Here is an 18,712-nt window from a genome sequence, read left to right on the forward strand (position 1 = left end):
GCAATTTAGCAAATCCATTAACAATGGCAGGGAGATCAAACTGGAAGCATCAAAAAAATAATATACAGGGGACAATTTGTCCATAGCACGAGCCCCAGCGAAGGAGCGGAGATGTGCTTATTTGTCAGCTACCCGGATGCTAAGGCAGCTCCAGCCCAGCCTCCAGAGAGGAACGGTGCGAACCGGCTTGAGGCTGCGATGAGAGCGGGACAGCGACGGCAAGCAAGGGAGCGAGCAGCCCAGCTCAGCCCAGTCCAGCCCAGCATCTTGACGGGACCCAGTACAGCGCTGCCAGGACAGACGTGCTTCCCGGTCCCCATTCCTCTTTGCTGCTCCTTGCATCTCTGAGCCTGTTCCCCTCGAGGGGCAGCAACGTGCGTTTGGTGCTGCCAGCTCCTCCCGTGTTATCCTGGCTCTCAGGCTGCAGCCAGGGTTGTCTTTGGGGCCCTGCCATCCTCCGCCTATGTGAGAATCTCAGCTTTCATTAACAAAGACGATTATAGCCCTCGTGGTTGCACGGACAAGCTGGAAAACATGCTCGGAATGAAACCTGGAGGCTCGGGCTCCAGGTGGCGGATAAAAAGAGCCGGCGGCATGTGCTTTTTTTAAAGCTCATGATTTGGGGGAGCCTGCTTTGAGCACCAGAGGCGGGCGATGCTTTCCGTCTGGACGGGCTGGTTAGAGCCCAGCCCCCCGCGCAGCAAGTCATTTGTGACAAAATTCTTCAGAGAAATGATTTCTCTCCCCGACGGATTATCTGCGGGCACGTCACACTTGCCTCTCATTTATTTCTTGTTTGAAATGATCTGTCAAAGGGCTTCCCCCAAGGATGCTCACTCTGCAGAGTGTTTGCTAATGGAAATGGTCACACTGTTTGCCATGGCCCCCGATCGAATGCATCCAGCCCATCCTCCCGCTCACCAGCTACCAGCCACCAGACTTCAGACAATGCAAGCGTGTTTGATAGGTGCAGTTGCCCGATGGGGCGTTTGATGCCCGTGTCGCCCGTGGGTGGTCTAGGAGCGCTCGGCTTTGGCAGCTGAGAAATGGGCTTATTTACGCCGGGCACTGAGACCCAGTAGTCACTTGGGAATACATCAGCCCTCAGGTCTAAGAGGCAGCGAGCGAGCGTGGTGGGAAAGCCCAGGGCAGCCTGAGGCTGTTCTCAGAGATGGGGCAGAGACAGCTTTGTTCCCTGCCACAAAACCAGACCGGCCCGAGAGCCAGCAGCGCGGGTGTCACACGTGGCACAGACCCCCGGGAGACCCCAGCATGGGTCAAGCCCTGAAGCAGGGACTTCACATCAAGACAGAGGCTGGGGAAAACAAAACAGGCAAGCTGTACCCAAATGGGGCAGCCGCGAGTGCAGCGGGACACCCGTGGCAGAGGACCCGGCTCTCACACCCGCGGCAACTTTCTAGTGCGACCGCGCACAAAAACCCGATCGAGATGTCCCCCGGCCTCGCAGCGGGGTTGTGCAGAAGGGAGGGGGTGGGGGGTGGGGACGAGGGGGGGAGCTTGGCTAAAGCATAAAGAATAATTACACTCAACTGCATGAACAATGATTACAGAATTATGCAACTGATTAACCATGACATACATGTAATTACTAATGAGTTTGATAAAATTTTAATTATACCTTGTTCTTCGGGGCATTCAGCAAGGCATGAAAATAATAATCATGTCGCTCTCTGTCACAGATGATTGCTCCAGCCAGGGGAGCCGCGCCATCCCAGGCAGCCCTCGACGGCACCGCCACGCTGTGACGGCAGGCGGGAACCAGGGGCCAGGTGCTCCAGAGAGCAGCCGGCGGGGAAGGGAAGGGAAGGGAAGGGAAGGGAAGGGAAGGGAAGGGCAGGGAGGGCAGGGCCTCCGAAAGCCACCCTTGGATGCCTGGAAGCCAGCCCCATGCTAGCCAGGGCATAGGAGGCAGCTGTGTCCTCAGGGGGAAAAGTCCCACGGTGCCTGCGTGGCCTGGCACAGCCGTGCAGACCTACCTTGGTGGTTTTCACTTTGTTGCCACTGCTGCAGCTCCATCCTGACAAGTCCGGCAGCACCTTACACTCTTCCCCTTCTAGACACGGCTCCATTTGGCACCACCACTTCTGAAGGACGATGGAGGCTGCCGGGAACGGGGAGAGAGGGCCAGTGAGCAATGGGTCGGGGTGGGTGCATGCAGCTGGGGCACTGGGAGACAGGCGGGGAGACGCTGGGGATTGCTGGAGCTGTTTTGCGGGCTCTGCACGCAGGAGGCAAGGCTCACAGATTGTCCAAGCCTTCCCGAATAAAAAACCTGGGGGCCTGGAGGGTTCATGCATGCTCCCCACTCCAGTCACACCAGCCTCCCCGTCTCACTCCCTGTTTCCCGGTGCAAAAAAAGAGGGGAGAAGGGAGAGAAAGCTACCTAATGCAGCATGAAAGTTGGCTGTGTTTTGGGCCATTGTGAATCAAACCCTCCCACTGGCTGCGGGGGGAAATTAAACATCCCCACCAGCCTCTTTAGGGGTTTAGAAAAGTGACTTTCAATTCTCCCCGCTGCCTTCCTGGCCTGCCCTGCCGATCCCTGAGGGAGACACCAGCTGAGATCAGAGCTGCGCCGGGTCGGGGGCTGTATGCGCACCCTACTCAAGAGGCAGGACACACCGGGAAACAGGCCCAGAGACCTGCCCGAGGCCACAAAGCAAGGCCACGTGGAGACGGGCCAAATGCTTCATCTCACGTGATCCCAGCTGCTGCTGACGGGCGAGACGAGGCTGGGGTACACGAGGCATTAGGAGGACTGCGGGTGCCGGGGCATCACGACTGCATTGCAGGTGAGCGGGGATGGGAGACGACACCGTCTCAGGCATGCAGAAGCAAACAGGCCAGCGCTGGGTGGGAACGGGGACGCTCCCCAGCCAAAAGCATCCGATGTACCGAGGGGTCTGAAAACCAGACCCCTTTGCGAAGCCATTCGCCCGCTCGGCGCTTTGGCGAGCACAGCTCCCGCGCCTGCCCGCCGGCTGGCCATACTCACCGTCCACGCAGGAGGGAGCTGCGCGGGTCGTCCCCGCCACCTGCCCGGGGAAGCAGGAGCATTTCACCGTCTGGGAGCGCTCCTCGATCTTGTTCTTATTGCAGCAGCGGTGGGCGGCGATGACTTCGCACGTGCCAGGCTCCACGCGCACTGCCAGGAGGGAAGCGGGCACACGTCAGGCAGGCGGGACCCGGCGCACACCCAGCTTCCCTGCTCCTCTCCCCACACCATCAAAACATTAAGAAACAGAGAACACTAAAGTGCTGGTTTATGACCTCCGGGGCCCGGCATCGAATCCCGCTAGCCTCCCCGCTCCGTGATTTCCACCAGGAACGGCCCGGTTTGTGACCTAGTCGTTGAGAGAGAGTCAATAATAAATCCCTATGGACTTTCTCTTCACCACTTCGACAGACAGACAGAGGCAGCGTCCGTGTCTGGACTGTGGGTCTGCTGACGCCATTCTCACCCCGCTCTCTCCCTCTGGCCACAGCGACATGCCTGGTCCCGAGGTCTTTCATCGGGTGGATGGAGGAGCCGAGGCGGCCAGCCGTGGCCCTGCGTGCAGGGAGGCAGTGTCTGAAGAGCCGTCTACAGCCCCGAAGCAGCCACGGGGCCGACCCTTCCCCGGCGTCACCAGCGAGCACAGGGCAACGCGCCCCGTGCCAGGTGGAGCAGCAGGCAGGGGCAGTGCCCGCAGACTGCCTGACCCCGCTCCGCGCCGCATCTCCGTCCACCACCCTGTCCCCTTCTGGAGCCCAGTGCCCTCATTTGGGCACCTTCTCGGATGGTCCCTTCACCCTCCTCTCCTCTGCCCTGCCACGTGCTCCTGTCTCCTTGGCCGTCCTGGTGAGCATCAGGCTAGCAGCCAGGCGCATGCACGACCCTTGTCATTTCTAACCGGCCCTGCCCTCGTCCCCTTGATCTCACCTACATCAGGACACCCCAGCGCCAGCTTCTCAGGAAGATAAATCTGCTGGAGCCATTCAATGTCTCCATTCTGGAAAGGTAGAGATTCAAAGCACAGACCCCTCTGCTCCCCACTGAATCGGGAGCCAGGCAACCAGCACCAGCGGCCTGGCGTTCGGCGGATCTGCGTCGTCTCAGGAACCAGGACACCATAATGCAAATGCCTGGGCGAGAGGGTACAGCATATCCTGCAGAGCCCGAGACACCGCCCCTCAGGGGTTAAGCTCAACATGCCAGCGTGCCCAGCGCTGTCGGGCGTGCAGTCGGTCCAGGTTTTGCAATTACCACCGGTTCTATTTGGTTTTATTTATTGTTATTTCATGGTCATTTTCTGCTAATGAACCACCGCTTTCATCCCTGCCCATAATAATTACACAATTACCTATCCTGGAAGTATTTCGTAATAACATCTTTGCCCATAAATTTTACTCTCCCTTTTAAATGCCATCGTAATTCAGTTTTAATGAAGGTTTGATTCAAAATGAAACGATGGACTTTGGTGCAAGCGAAGAGGAAAGCAGCTTGTTACCGAGCGAACACAGCTGGGTTTGGCTCCATTTTTAATAGTAAATGGGATTCCCAAATAAGCCAAGGAGTGATGGAGGATCCTCGGCTCTGGCTAATTGTGAGCGTTCGTGCAGATTGCCAAGGGCCCTGCTGTGCTGGCTCTCCCGGGAGCAAGGGTGCTGTTGCGGGGTCTGCCTCCCCTCCGCTCCCCTGGCCAGACAGCCTGGCCAGAGCTGCTGGTCCCCTCCGCATCCTGCTCCCCAGCCCAGCCTGGCCTTGCCGTCCTTAGTGGGAGGGTTTGGCCAGCTTAGCCCATTACTCCAGGACCGGCCTCCTGCCTGCTGCTCTGAAATGCTGCCCTTCGCTGTCCCCAAGCAGTCCCTGGCTGGTGGTTTCCCCGTCTTGGGATATAATTGCCTGGGAAATGTGCTCGCAGCTGGGTAGGGCAAGCCCCGTGGGCAGGAGTCCCCAGGACAGTCCCAGGCCCGGGCTCGTTAGCTCTCCTGAAGGAATTGCTCCCGATGAAGCCTCAGGCTGCATTCAAAGGGCCGTGAGCCTTTCTCTCACGTGCACACGGCAGCCCCATGGCCCCGGGGACTGGCACCGGTAGCAATAATTGCTGCTCCCCTCAGAGGAAATCACAGCCCCACTTCCCCAGGCATCACTACAGGCTGTGCCTGCCGGGCAGCAATGGCAGGGACCGAGAGCTGGCACCCTGCTGTCTGGGAGCCGGAGAAGAGGGTGGCGACAGAGGCACGGCGCTCTCCTGACCCTCCCGCTGCAGGCGAGGGGAGAACGGGGCTGGGGGCACGCAGCGCTAATTGCCGTCCTCTCTTCCCCGTTCAGGCCCTGACCTGCTATGGGCCAAATGCTCCTTTTGCCACGTCCTGGTGTCACACGGGCACCGGCAAGCAGCCAGCAGCTGGCGTCAGCTCTCCAGGCTGAGCGGGGGGCAGACGGGGCCAGCTCCCCGGGCAGGCACCAGCGCCCGAGGGCCTGTCCCCATTGCTCCCTGCTGGCTGCACAGGGGAGCTGGGCACCGGGGGACAATTCTGCTCCCCCTGCCCAAGTGCCTGACAAGCAGCTGCTGCGGAGGCAGGAAAATGCTCTCCCTCCATGCTGCCGCTATTGCAGCCGTCGGGTCAGCGCACGCCAGCTCTGGGGTGTGAAGAAGCCCCAGACACCTCCGTGGTCGCAGTCACAGCTGCAAGCACTCAGGAAAGGTGCTGGCCTCCCGGCGCCAGCTCTGGGACAGCAGAGAGGGGATGCACACGGCTGTCACAGGCAGGCCTGTCTCTCGCTGCCGGCTGGCTCATGCTGGCAGCAAGGGCTGGGATCTCGGCAGGTGCCCCGAGGCAAACCCGTAATGCAGTGGGGACAACTGCTTCCCACAATGGAGTCCTGCTGGGAGGTGGAGTTTGCACCCTTTGCTCCGCCGAACTGCGCCCAGACTCATCATGGACCCACAGCAGCCAGGACCTGGGCTCTGCCACTGCCCTGCTATGTCACCCTGGGCCTGTCACTGCCTCCCCTGCCCCTTGTCTGTCCGCTCTGCCCCAGCCCCCCCAGGACAGGTCAATGCGTGCCATGAGCCATCTGCATTCGGGCCCGTGCATAGTACAACTCGACTACTAGTATGTGCTAAATAATTAAGATGTTAAACTCACTACTGCCTTTTATGCATGCATTATTGAGGAGGCTTTTGGAGAGAGGCAGAGCTGTTTTTATTGCTCATTACCACTGCCCGTCTGGTGGGACTTTTACTGCGTCCTCAGACGGAGGCTGCAGAGCCGCTCTGCTACACGCCACGCACACGCCAAGACGTGTCCTGCCCGGCGATGAGAGGCAGCGCAGGACATAATGTCAGCAACAGCGGGGCCTGGGCCCAGTGACCCCAGCCGTGGCTGTGGTCCTAAATGAATGCCCGAGGCCTGAAGCTGGGGTTTTCTTACCAACATCAGGCAGAAAGGACCCTCCCAGGTCCCTGAGTCCAGTCCTGGAGGTCCCAGGCCACCACATCATAAACCAAGGGAGCTCCCCGCCATCCCCACCCACATCCCACAGCCAGGAGACACCCGACCGAAAGTCAGGAACGATGCTCTCAGGGAGGAAGGGCTGCCAGGCTCCTTCTGCACAGCCAATGTGTGCTGGCAAAGCCAGCTGGGAAGGCAAACACCCTGGGCAGCCTCCATGGGTACAGACAGGGGAGTGCAGAGCTATGGGAAGCAAAGTGCCCACCCGGCTGAGAGCACCCCTGTGCCAGCAGAAACAGCTGCCCCACGAAGGCAGGGAGCCGGGGGCAGGACACCTGGACACTCAGCCCGTCTCAAGGAGAAATGGGGGTCGTGCAGCTCCACACCAGAGAGATGCTTCCAGCGCCGGGAAAGCTGGGGAGGGCAGAGGAAAGCAACCGTGCTATACAAATGCAAGTCGGGCCCGGCTCTGACCGCATCCCTGTGTTACCAGCCGGCGTCGTGCCTGAGTAACGACCGTGAGATTTGGCCTATCCTGGGATTGTTTTATGCAGGTAAAACTTGCTTATGCACACACCCATGTGCATACATGTGCACAGGAGACAGGAGCGTGCCAATATATCCCTTTGCACGCGTGCTTGTGCAGTGCAGGGAAACACGGGCCGATTTCACGTCCCCAAAATCCCAGTGGCAGTTGCTCCAGTGCCATCGGGTGAGCTGCGGCTGTTTCCGTTCTGGGCCTGCCTGTTCTGGCTCCACGTGGCAGCCGCGGGAGCCGCGGGAGCGGTGGGTGCCTGCCGCTTTGGAAATCAGGCCACCTATTTAGATGCCTAATTATAGGCACCCAAGTGTGAACATGTGTCACTTTGTCTCTGCTCATGCGTTGCTCTGGAAGGAGCAAAGATCTCCCAAGAGCATCTCCAGCAGTCATCCTGGTTGTCCCCGGCTCCGATGCCTGGCACTGAAGGTACGGCACGATTTCCACCTTGTCGGTTCGAATCGGTGTAGAGCGAGGGTCTGATAGCCACGATGAGCCTGCCCTCCTCCACGCGGGTGCTTGCTGGGGACGGGCGGCGATAACAGCCCGAGCATCACTTGGCAATCACACCCTCCACGGAGCTGTCGAACCAGGCACCACCCACCTCGTGTCTGTCTCCCAGCAAGCTCCAGCCAGCCTGGAGACTGTCTGATGTGAATATTTCCCCAGGCAGGAGCGGTTTCAGTCCCCGGCTTCCCTTGGAGCAATCCCATGAGAGATCACGTCTGGGAGATGACTCGGGTAGACCCCAGATATCCCCGACGCCCCGAGCTCTGGCCGAACGCAGCTCCAGAGATGAGGACGCGGGTTTATCTTCACGTTGGCCCGTCACCGGTTAGAAAGGGCGTAGAGCAGGTAACTGCTGACTGGCTTGTTGGCAGAGTCTCTCTGGACGATGTGTTTGGGATTTAAGCAATGCGGGTGGGGATTATAGGCTTAGAGCCGCTTTCGCTGGCAGGGAAAAGGATGACAGAAGTAGGACAGGGGTTAGGTACAGGGTCATGCAAACACAGGAGCCTTTTCAGGTTAACCCCTAGCGATCTCCTATCCCGAGCGCAGAGAGCATCGGGGCAGGCTGTCTCTACTGCAGCCGCGCCAGCTCTTGCTGCTGCAGTCGCAGGTCTCTTGAGGTTGCAACGACAAACCCCGGTCCTGGTGCTTCGGGTCTCTGCTGCCTTTGCTCCTCTCCTGGCTCACGCTGCGTCTGCTCTGCGTAGACGCCGGATCGGGGAGCTGGCCTGAAGGTCTGTCCCGGCAGCCGGGCAGGGGGAGGCTGCTCTGGCTGGACCGGAGCGTAGCGGTGCGGGGAGGAGGTGCCCGTGCTCCCAAAATGCAGGGGCAGCGACCGTGGAAGTAGGGGAGGCAGTAGCCAAACCAGGGCAAGTGGGATCATGTGGATCAGAGCCCTTTTTGCTTTCCCCTCCCCTCAAAAACCAGCCTGCCCATTGCAAGCAAGGGGTTTGCTTTCAAACTGGAAAGGCATGCTGCAGAAGAAAAGCATGGTGCCTGCAACCAGACGGCGTCCGCAGGGCTAGGCATGGAGGGTCCCCGTGACTGCCTTTGCTCCCCCCAGACAGGCGCCGCTCAGTCACGTCTCTCTGCAGCTCCTCCCGTGCCCAGCGAGACGAGGGGCCCGGAAGCCACAGGGCCTGGGCACCGCTGCAGGCTGATGGGATGCCCTCAAGCCTGCGCACCCCCAAGGCCGAGGGCATGCAGCCATTTGGGTCTAGCTGGGACACCTGGGGCAACGAGGGAAACCTGGCTCAGGAACCCCAGGAAGCGCCCGGAGGCTGCGTGCCCTCCACGCCGCTTGCTTTAGAGATGGCACCAGCAGTGGGCAACGGCCGTGTCCTCTGGACTCGGATAAGCAGGGTGGGTGGGCAACGAAGGGGGTCATTTTAACCCCTGTCGGGCTGCCCAGGTGCCTTTCCTCCCAGCACCACAGACCCTCACAAGCCAGGCGGCCACACGTGAGGCAGCGCTCACTCCATGCAGCACCATGCTCCACCCATTAGTCCTTTCACCTCCTGCTACCGAGCCCCCCAGCCCTTTGCTACCACCTCCGCGCCGGCACTGCCAGCTCCACAGCGCTGCCTCTGCAACGCAGAGAGGAGCTGAAACCCACAGCCTCACACCGAGCCTCACTGCCTGACAGGGCTGAATAATTTAAGAGCTCTTCTTATCTTGAAAGTCCTGCATTAGCCTCCTCGGATGCCCAGCGCCAGGCGGAAAAAGAACGAGAGATCGAGCCGACGCTCGCGACTTCCTGCCTTATCAAACTTCTGCTATAGATCTGCGCTCCCACGCTCAAGAAAATCACATCGGCTCTGCAAAACACAGATCTCGAACACAGAGGTGTGCCCCGCCGTATCGCTGAAACCCACGGACAGGGAGCGCTCGATACGGACGTTCGCAGCGTGCCGTACAGCCGGATGACAAATGAACATGTCAGAGCTGAGGTTGTGTGATTTTCAGCTCGACGTCAGCTTGCGCTCTGCTCGTATTTCAAGATTATCTTCACAAGTGGAGGGCTAAAAAATTTATATTTTTAATGAAAGCTTAAAAGTCTGGAGCATCCCTTCGATGACAGCCGTATTTCATGACAATCCCGGTGACCCACGTGGCCGCGGTGCTGACTAACGGTGCTCGTAAATCAAAAATTAACGCGGTAATAAACTGAGAATACAGGTGCTGCTTTGGGTTTTGCTACTGTCACCAAGTGATTCAGTTTTCAAATCCTAATAATGAGATCCCAGGAACGGTTAGGCTCACCAAACAATCATTCTCAAGGAACACATTTTAAAATATTTACAAGTCATAACCCAGCCAGCGGATTTATTGGAAAACAGCCCAGAGCGTTCGTCCTGTGCTCTCTGGCGCGAGGCAGCACGTTTGCTGGGGCTTTACCGTGCAATCGATGCAACAACCCCCCGCTCCCGCCGTCGGTGCCGCTTGCAGCACAGCCTTCGCCACAGCCCCTCGCAGACTGCAGAGAAAACGCCGTTCCCACCGTGCCCGGCGGGCCCGCGTGGGACGGGCTTTGCCGTGGAAAGCATGGTGGAAAGCACGGCCACGCTGCAAGGACCCCATGAGGCACTTTCTGAATGCTGAAGACGGTACTGCGCCCCTCCTGCCTGGCTGTCTGCTGCAATAGGGCTGAGCCCTCCCTCTGCTTCAGTCCTACACGTGGGGGGCTGGATTAGCGAGGCCTGGCTCTGGCATTGGCAAGGAGCGGAGCCGGCGATGCCACGTGGCTGCCTGGGCCCACCCCCAGACCCCTGCGCTGGTCCCACGGCTTTGAGCAGCCAGGGTGCGAGCTCTTCCTACCTGAATGGCTTCTGTGGTGGGAGGAGGCCAGCGTCAGTCTTCCCCATAGCGTGATAAGGCAGAGAGTGAGCACAAATCCCCATCTGCTCAAGCTGCGTATGTCTCTCTCACTCATTCTGCCAGAAACACAAAGAGAGAGGGAAGAGATGCAGAAAGCAAGAAGCGCCATAACTCGGAGCAGGGGTGGGGAAAGGAAGGGCAGCGAAGGCAGCGCCGACACGCCAGCATCCCTGTGCGGCGGCAGTCGGGGTCCAGGACACGGCAGAACAGAAGCAGCAGCTGCAGAAGCCTGGGCACTACTCTCATGGTGGTCCCAGAGCACGTGCATGCACTTACATGCACGTACACGGCTGTGCACACGTGTGCACATGCACACGCGCCCCTTTCTGAATTCGCTCTTTGCACAGCACTGTGAGAGCCATTCTTACAGCTGCGTGGCCAGTGAAAGCACAAGAAGAAGATGCTGCCCGAATGACAGTGGGGCAAAGTTACCTACCTCTTACTGGGGTCTTGCAGCTGACGCCGGTTCCTCTGCCAGCCTCAGACAGACTAGGTCTTTACCAAGAAGGGCAAACATCAGTGCACCTGAAAGCAGGGAGAGAAAAACAACCACATTGGTAATGATACCCTCTACAAAGCTCCTGCCTGGGAGAATCATGCAGCCCTGGGAAGACGCTGTCTTGGGATCACCTATGGCTGTGATTATCCAGGCAAACATACAGCTGGTCCTGCTCCAGGCAGCCATCAGGCATGGCTCTAACAGGGGTCCTGTCTGGCAGGATGCAGCGGCTGTGATCCTGGCCTCGCCTGCTCCAGCTGCAACGTGGCGACTCCATGGATGTCCAGGGATTTGCTCCTGATCTGGACCGGGGTAACTGAGAGCTGTCTCAGCTCCTACTGTGCATGGAGAGCAGTGCATGAAATACATGCAGCGACACATGGCCAGCGCACACACCGCCTTCCTGCAGGGGCTAAACATGCCTTCGGCCACAGCTGGGGGGTCTCTGCTGTGCCAGGGGTTGGACTGGGACCGGTGCACAGGAGCCTGGGCTCCCAAGAGCCTGCATCTCAGCAGACAAGGGCTCAGAGACCGGGGCTAGTGTTATCTCCCGGGATGCAGATCAAAGGTATGGACACAAACAACTGACCCCAGGTAAGCTTGGGTGTGAACACAGAGGAGGGCACTGCCCATGCACCATCTCACCCCACCATAGGTGTGAGGTCACCAGCCCTCCTTTCACTGAGGCAGAAGCTGCCTCCTGAGGGGTGAGAGTGCACACACGGGCGGCAGCCGCCCGGCACGTGCACCCCCGAGCTCACCTCACGCTACCCATGTGCCCGGGTATCTGTGCCCGCAGTGCCCCAGTATCCCGTGCTCCCGTGGGGCATCCTTCCCCCAAGCACATGTGAGCTGCTCGCTTTACAAGGCCAGCAGAAAGGCCTCCACCTTTAAATATTCCTTTCCCTCAGGCCTAAAATACAGCACCTCATTATCGCCTGCTTATCACACTGAATACTTGAGCCAGGGGAAAGATCCAGCCTGCTAGCAGGGGCGAAGCTCTGAGAGCTGTATCCTGACAGCGCGGGGGGACACGAGCCGTGCGAAGGCTGCACCCAGGTTTTGGGGGAGGAAAAAGCCATCCCGTCCCGCGGTGCCACCTCCTACGCTGCACCCAGATGGGCTGCAGCGAGGAGCCCACCAGCGCCTTGTGCATGAGGAGGGGGCTGCCCAGGGCCCAGCCCTATACAGGGCCAGGCTGACTGGGAGCAGACTCTCAGCCTCCTCTCTGCTCAGGGGCTGGGACCTTGCCCGAGGGCATGGGGAGCCAGGCAGAGGCAGGAGCTGAGCCCTGGTGTCCTGAGGGTGCTGTCTGTCCACCTGGCACTTCCGCGCCTCTCAGCGGGCGACCGCCTTCCCGAGCATGGGACACCGGTGCTGTCTGAACAGGTAGGTTCAAGCACCTGCCCAGCACTCACGTGGGAACCTTGCTCCCCGCAAGAGACAGCAGGACGCCCCGCTCTGGGTGTTGATCCCCCAACCCAGCCCCCACACCTACACCCCAACTACCCCCACGGAGACCCAGCTGTGAGGCGGCCTGCCATGCCCTCCTCCTGGCAGCACACAGCGGCACAGCCTTGCTGCCTAAACCCCTGGCTGTAACGCTGAAAACGAAGCCATTCGCTGCTTTATCATCCCCTGCCTTCAGCCCATTCCCCTTCACTTTTATCACCTCTGGCCCTGCCGCTGGGAGCAGCCGGGGCCTCTGAGCACGAGCTGCAAGCCCCGCTCTGCCCTGCAAAGTGAAGTGACAATTCCCGGCCCGGTTTATTGCCTGCCGGGGCCTTGCGGGGCCCCAGGGCCAACAACGCCATAAACTGGAGTGCGAGGCAGCACTCGTGAAAGACAAGCTGGAGAGTCAGTAAATACCGTCTGCGCGATGCAGGTGCTCGCGAGCGAGCGAGCTGGAATTGCTCACAGCGGCTGGGCTCACGCTGGAGCTGAGACAGGGACCCAGGCACAGGCTTGGTACAGCAAAGGGGATCAGCTGTCTCTTCTCCGCTGCCCAGCGCCTCTCTGCCACCCTGGGGTCTCTCCCTGGACGGGCTAGCCCAGGCCTGGTCACTGCCGGCGGCCCGTGATGCTCACACGCCACGCACCAGGCAGGGCTCCTCTCTGCACTGCATAACTCTGGGGGCCCAGTGCACCAGTAAAATCCCCTTCCAGATCCAAAAGACCCTGCCCAGCAGCCCCTACCCGTCTGCCTCTGCCTGTGCACGCAGGGACAGCAGCACCCAACTCACATCCCAACTGCACAGGGCAGGGAGCCGAGCCGCTGGCAGGGCTACAGGCCACATCCTGAGCCAGGCACAGCCCCCCCACATGCCCTGCTCCAACCCCAGAGGGGCGAGACACAGCCAAGGAGCCTGGCTCTGACCCTATCCCCCTGCCCTGTGTGCCTGCAATGCTGGTGCCAGATCCCAGAGGCAGAGACAAACAGCAGAGACATGTGCGGAAACGAGCAGCTCTTTGCATGCCTGGTGCTGGTTGCTGCCATCAACAGAAACACGATCTTGTGGGCTGCAAGGGGCTCCAAAAGTGCATGCCCCAGAGCAGCAAGGCAGGGCTGGCCGTGGGCACTGTGATGGCAGCACCTGGTCCCCCAGCCCCGCACGTTGCAGCTTCCCTGCCTCTAAGCCAGCCTCATTAATTGTCATACAGTCATAGAAAATTAGAGCTGGAAGGGACCTCAGGAGGTCCCATCCAGTCCACCCCCTCTGCTCAAACCAGGACCAGCCCCAGCTACATCATCCCAGCCGAGGCTTTGTCTACCCGGGTCTTCAACACCTCCAAGGACAGAGACTCACCACCTCTCTGGACAGCCTGCTGCAGTGCTTCACCCCCCATCATGAGAAAGTTATAGCAGCTAAAGGCTGCTATTCAATCCCCCTCAGTCTTCCCTTCTCCAGGCTGAACTGGAAGCATCTGATCCTGCAGTCCGACCACTCTTCCTGGAGACACTTAACTAATCCCTTTGCTGGGGATGCTGGTGGGGGGCAGATGCAGGTGCCTTTAGGAACATCTGCAGCGACTCAACGTTGGAGACAGCGGGCACGGAGACCCAGGCAGCTCAGAGCCCGTGTGCTTCAGGGGCACAGGCACCAGTCCTCCTCCCACTTGCACCACCAGCATTCAAGGCCTAAGAAGTTCTGCTTCCAGGGTTTCCTTCTGCGCTACCAATTTGAAAAGAGGCTGCTGGCTGTTTTGATTAGATGGCAAAAATAACCCCCCCTGCAACCAGCCTCCAAGGCAAGACTTCCCTGCGGAAACACCTGAACTTTGGCGCAAACTCATTTCCTGGCAGAAATTTGTTTCAGGTGACAAAATCCCATTGTTAACCCTTCATGAGAATGAGCCCAGGCGCTGGCACACTGTGAAAACTGGAGGCAGCTTGGGGCAGGTGGGCAACCAGGACCTGGGCTCTGTTCCTAGCTGTGCCGCTGACCTGCCGTGAGACCTGAGCATCACTCCCATCCTGCTTCTCCTCCCAGCCATTGAGCATGCCAGCTCCATGCCAAGCACGGGGTGTCCAGACAGCATGCAGCACGAAGGGGCCCTGGGCTTGGCAGTGGCTTTTGGGTACCACAACAGCACAAATGGCTAACAAGAGCCACGCTGCAGGACAGACCTGAGCAGTGAGGGCTCTGGGGGACAGTCAAGTAAACCCACGATCTGAGGTTCTCTCCTGGGGGGACCGTCCTGGGCCCAGCAGAGGTGGCACGGCTGATACTCACAGTCTGGGATACACGATGCCCAAGCAGCCAACAACCCGGCCGGCACATCCCAGCCCATTCAGCAGCTGGTGCTGAATCCACCAGTCATTGGCACTCAGCACCACAGCCAGAGCCACAGTGCATCATCCAAGGGGAAGGGGAATAAACTTGCCCCAGCACCCACAGATGCCCTGACAGCTTCCCTGCGCCCGGGAGCTGGAGCGTGGCTGAGCCACAGACAGCCCAGAATGCACTGCATCCAGCTGCACACATCTGGCTTCCCACTGCAGGACACATCTGGCTGCCAGAGGAGGGAGAGAAAGGCAGGGGGTTCTGCTCACCTCCTGCATCTTTCCCAGCGAGTTGCCTTCCTCTTGCTCTTGTTAGCATGTGGAAAGCAGGGAGAGCCTGACCGCGTGGACACGTGTGTGCCTGGAGAGGCTCGTGCAACACGGCCAGCAACAGCAACGAGGCAGGAGAGCGGGCCAGGAGCAGGGTGAGTTGGTGTCTGGAAAGGCTCATTTCCCAAAGTGTCGCCCGGCTGAGCTCAAGCCCACGCACCCTCTGCCTGCTCCGTGCCACGCGGGGCCCTGACAGACACTGGCGGGCAAGCTATATTTAGTAGAGAAAGGCTGAGCTGTTTGTCAGAGCTATGAAAGTATAAATAAATTACAGGCCTATCAATAATGCATCCCACCCCATCCAAACTATACTTAGACAAGGAGCTGGCGTGCCACGCTGAGGGGGGCAGGGGTGGCCTGGCTCCCAGGAGAGCTCGTGGGGAGGCTGAGCAGCGCCGGGGCCATAATCCCAAAGAACTGCAGCTCTGGGCACACTCAGGCCAAGCCCCCTGCTCAGGCCAGCCTCCATAGGGCTGGACTGCCCTTCCCGTGGGAGAGCTCTGCCCCTGGGGAAGGCTGTTCCATAGGCATCGGGGTTTCCCACAGCAGCAGGGCTGGCTTGGACGTGGCAGCTTGGAGAAGGCATGCACCATATCCCATCCAGCCCTGCCTCCAGGGACGTCTGTCCCAGGAGGGGTCCATGGGCTTGCTTCCAGTGCCAATGAACCAGCACAGGTGGCAGTGGTGGGACCGGAGTGAGCTAGAGCACCAGGGCAGCTGAGAACTGGACCCCTGTCCCCCAGGGAGCACAGGGGAGTCCCCTCCCCGCTTCCCTTCCTGACTCCATCCCCTTCCCCAACCCCACTCCCACTGGCACAAACTTTTTTCTTAAAATATTTTTCATAGTCCAGATCAAATTAGCCAAATCAGTTCTAAATCATATCGGTTGAGCAGATTGCAATTGTTCCAAAAACCATATCGATTGAGCAGGCAGAAACTCATTCGTTCCAAAGCCACGTATGGTGCTACATCCTCCATCCCAGACCCATTACTCTGGGACTTCAAATCTCCCAAATCCATTGGCAGGCATCCTACTTGCAGGCCCAAGCCCAGAGGTCTTGGGGTTCGGATGCCGCCACATACTACAGGCAAGTCTCTTCCATCCCAGCCAGCTTCCGCCACAACGCCCAGTGCTGAGCTCCACCAGCAAGGTGTGCCATGGAGCTCACCGCTGATGGCACCATGTGGTCGTGACAAGGCCTGTTAGATGCGGTGGGCTCCGGTCCGTGTCGCTGCCAGAAAGGGCCCGGATAGGCATGCTAAGGACCTGCCACCGGCCTGCACTGCTCTGCACTCCCTAGGATTCCCTTTGTCCAACCCCACAGGGCTGCTTGCAGGGCCCAGCCTGCACCGATGATGCCCAATGCAACTGCAGCAGAGCAGAGGAGACGCTACGCTCTGCAGCTCCCACGCTTTGGGGCCATGCTAGCCAAACGGATCAGGAGTTTGGTCTGCATCACCAGGCCTCTTCTCTTCCCTGCCTACCGTGCCCCGGCATTGCAGCAGGTTCGTTTCATTTTGCACTGTATTCATTAAGGGCAGTGCAGAGCTGCACGCAAGGCAGGGCAAGGGGAGTTAGCAAAGGTGAGGCCTGAGCAGCCGTGAAAATGAGGATCTCGGCATGGAAGCGGAGACTTTGCCTTTGCAGAAGGATGTGGTCCGGGACTGAGGCTTTTGGGGACAGGGAGGGAGGGGGTCAAGCAGTATTTAGCACACTGGATCTCCAGTCGCTGCTGCGCCCACCGCAGCTCCGTTTGCAACGTGGTCTGAGGCCCAGCCGTGCTAATGAGGGACTCTGTCACACTGAATTATGCTCAGAGGTTAGGAAGCCTGGTGCATTATTAGCACAGGTCTGTGTGAGCTGGTGAATGATACTTAGCAACATCCCATGCAGCAATGAGAAGGGGTTGGGGGGTTGGGATTCAACGCTGCATTTTCAACACGAAACAACACGGTGCTTCCCAAAGCAACACTGACAGCCCGACCCTCTGGCTTCGCCTTTACCGGTTTTTGGAAGACTGTTCCAATACGCCGGCTCTTTTGGCATCTCCAGGAGCCACCAGCAGCCCTGCCTGGCCGGAAAGGAACTAGACCCAACGGCTCAATGGTGCACGGCCCCTTTGGGACACAGCGTCAGGCAGTCTGTGACCCAAAACCGCAGAGGAGAGAAGCAGGTTTCCACAAGCCTCACAGCGATAGAGGCGCTTTCAGGACTGCACTCCTGGGTGTCCGTGCAAAAAGGGGACAGGTCCTTGTTCTAGTTTTAACACTTCCCTGAAGGTGTTCACTGCTACCAGCACCGTGACACTGGGCTGCTGCCGGGAACAGGCACAGAACAGGATGGAGCCGCGGACAGACGGATTAGTCCCTGCTAACGATCCAGAAGGGGCGAGCTGCAAGCGGGGAACCTTGCTGCCTTGCACACTCCTCAGTCACACTGGCAAGACCACGAGTGAGGAGGGCCGGTGGGGTGACTCTCCCATCGGCACAGGGCAGCCTGCTAGCGACTGAGACATGAGCCGGCCCAGGGAACATGTGGCAACCAGCTCGTGGAGCTAGCGCCAGCTCCGTGTGACCCACCTGCCTATATGCTCACACCAGCCGCAGCTCTGTGACATGCTGAGCTCCCCGTGTGATGCAGCAAGATCCTGCCTTGCAGGCCAGCACCTCCCACGATTAGTCCCTGGCAAAGATGGGGGATGCTGTTTGCAGACAAAAGGAAAGAGGTGCATCAGGCACCCGCCAGCCACCCTGCCAGCTCCCGGAGTCGCTGCCCACCGGGCCCTCCCCACATCCCTCCAAATGTCCAGCTGTCCTTTGGGTCTCCCCCGGACTGGGCCCGGCAAGGTCCTGCAGCAAGGAGTCCCGCCATCCCCTTATGCCTGGCACGGGATAGAGCAGGGCAGGCGGAGGTCAGCGGGCATAGCCCAGGAAAGGCAGAGCAGGGGAGCACCCCTCCGCCAAGCGCTTTCCCCCCTTTGCTCCTCCCGCCTGCCTTCCTTCCCCTCCTTGCTAATTCCTCCAGCGTCCGCAGCATTTTCCTCTCTGCTGAGGGTGAGCCGGAGAGTTTTCTTTTGCATTTCAGCCCCGGCACCAGGACTGACTCCTGCTCTTTCGCGTGGCGAATCCCATCTCCCCGGCGCTGCTGCTGGCATTTTGAAGGTCAGCTCCACTGACAGCTCCAACCTCAGCTTCATCCCGTGCCAGGGACTTCTCTCACAGAGAGAGGCAGCTCATCGGGGGGTGGAAACCCAAGGTCAATGGCAGCTAAGTCGGTCTTGTCATTTGAGGGAGGCAGCGCACTTGACAGCTAAAGCTGGCATCCCGTGGGTGCCGGTGTTGCGACCAGCGACGCGCTCTCCTGAAGCATGAGCCCGGTGCTAAATAGGAGAGCCTCCTCACCCCCTGCCAGCCGGGCACCAGGGCACGCGACCCACCTCCTTTCCCTCTCCGCGCAACGGCCGTGCCTCCGCGCCCAGGACCTTCCTCCCTTGCACGGGACAGGGCCCAGCTCAGCGCCCGCCCGGCACGTGCGAGATCCCTCCCTGCCATCGCCCCGCCAGCATCTCGCCCGGGCGCAGAGCCGGTCTCAGCCAGGGGAGTTACCCCAGGGACGGGGACGCGAGAGCCCTCAAACCCCCATCCTTCCCGTGCGCCCGCGGGGGGCTCTCGGCTGTCAGACAGGCTCCTCCAGCGCCCCCTGCACCCTGCC

At 59.6% G+C, this 18,712-nt stretch overlaps 1 protein-coding gene across 9 annotated transcripts in view; it reads right to left on the reverse strand.

Moving 5' to 3' along the window:
• FAM19A3 (family with sequence similarity 19 member A3, C-C motif chemokine like) overlaps nucleotides 1–18,712 on the reverse strand; it is an 83,339-nt gene that overhangs the window by 61,317 nt on the left and 3,310 nt on the right. For 7 of the 9 annotated variants that reach the window (XM_025215049.1, XM_025215042.1, XM_025215041.1 and 4 more), the window contains exons 2-5: nucleotides 10,824–10,912; nucleotides 10,328–10,443; nucleotides 3,017–3,166; nucleotides 1,998–2,122 (exon numbers count right to left, since the gene is read on the reverse strand). In XM_025215049.1, coding sequence (XP_025070834.1) covers nucleotides 1,998–2,122; nucleotides 3,017–3,166; nucleotides 10,328–10,442 — 390 coding nt within the window. In that variant the 5' untranslated portion in view covers nucleotide 10,443; nucleotides 10,824–10,912. Of the gene's footprint in view, nucleotides 1–35; nucleotides 462–1,997; nucleotides 2,123–3,016; nucleotides 3,167–10,327; nucleotides 10,444–10,823; nucleotides 10,913–17,580; nucleotides 17,738–18,712 lie in introns of those variants that run through there. The other 2 variants (XM_025215043.1, XM_025215045.1) reach the window with 2 other exon arrangements.

The sequence above is a fragment of the Alligator sinensis genome, unplaced genomic scaffold (assembly GCF_000455745.1).
Source record: "Alligator sinensis unplaced genomic scaffold, ASM45574v1 scaffold1218_1, whole genome shotgun sequence".
In the NCBI taxonomy this organism is placed as follows: domain Eukaryota; kingdom Metazoa; phylum Chordata; order Crocodylia; family Alligatoridae; genus Alligator; species Alligator sinensis.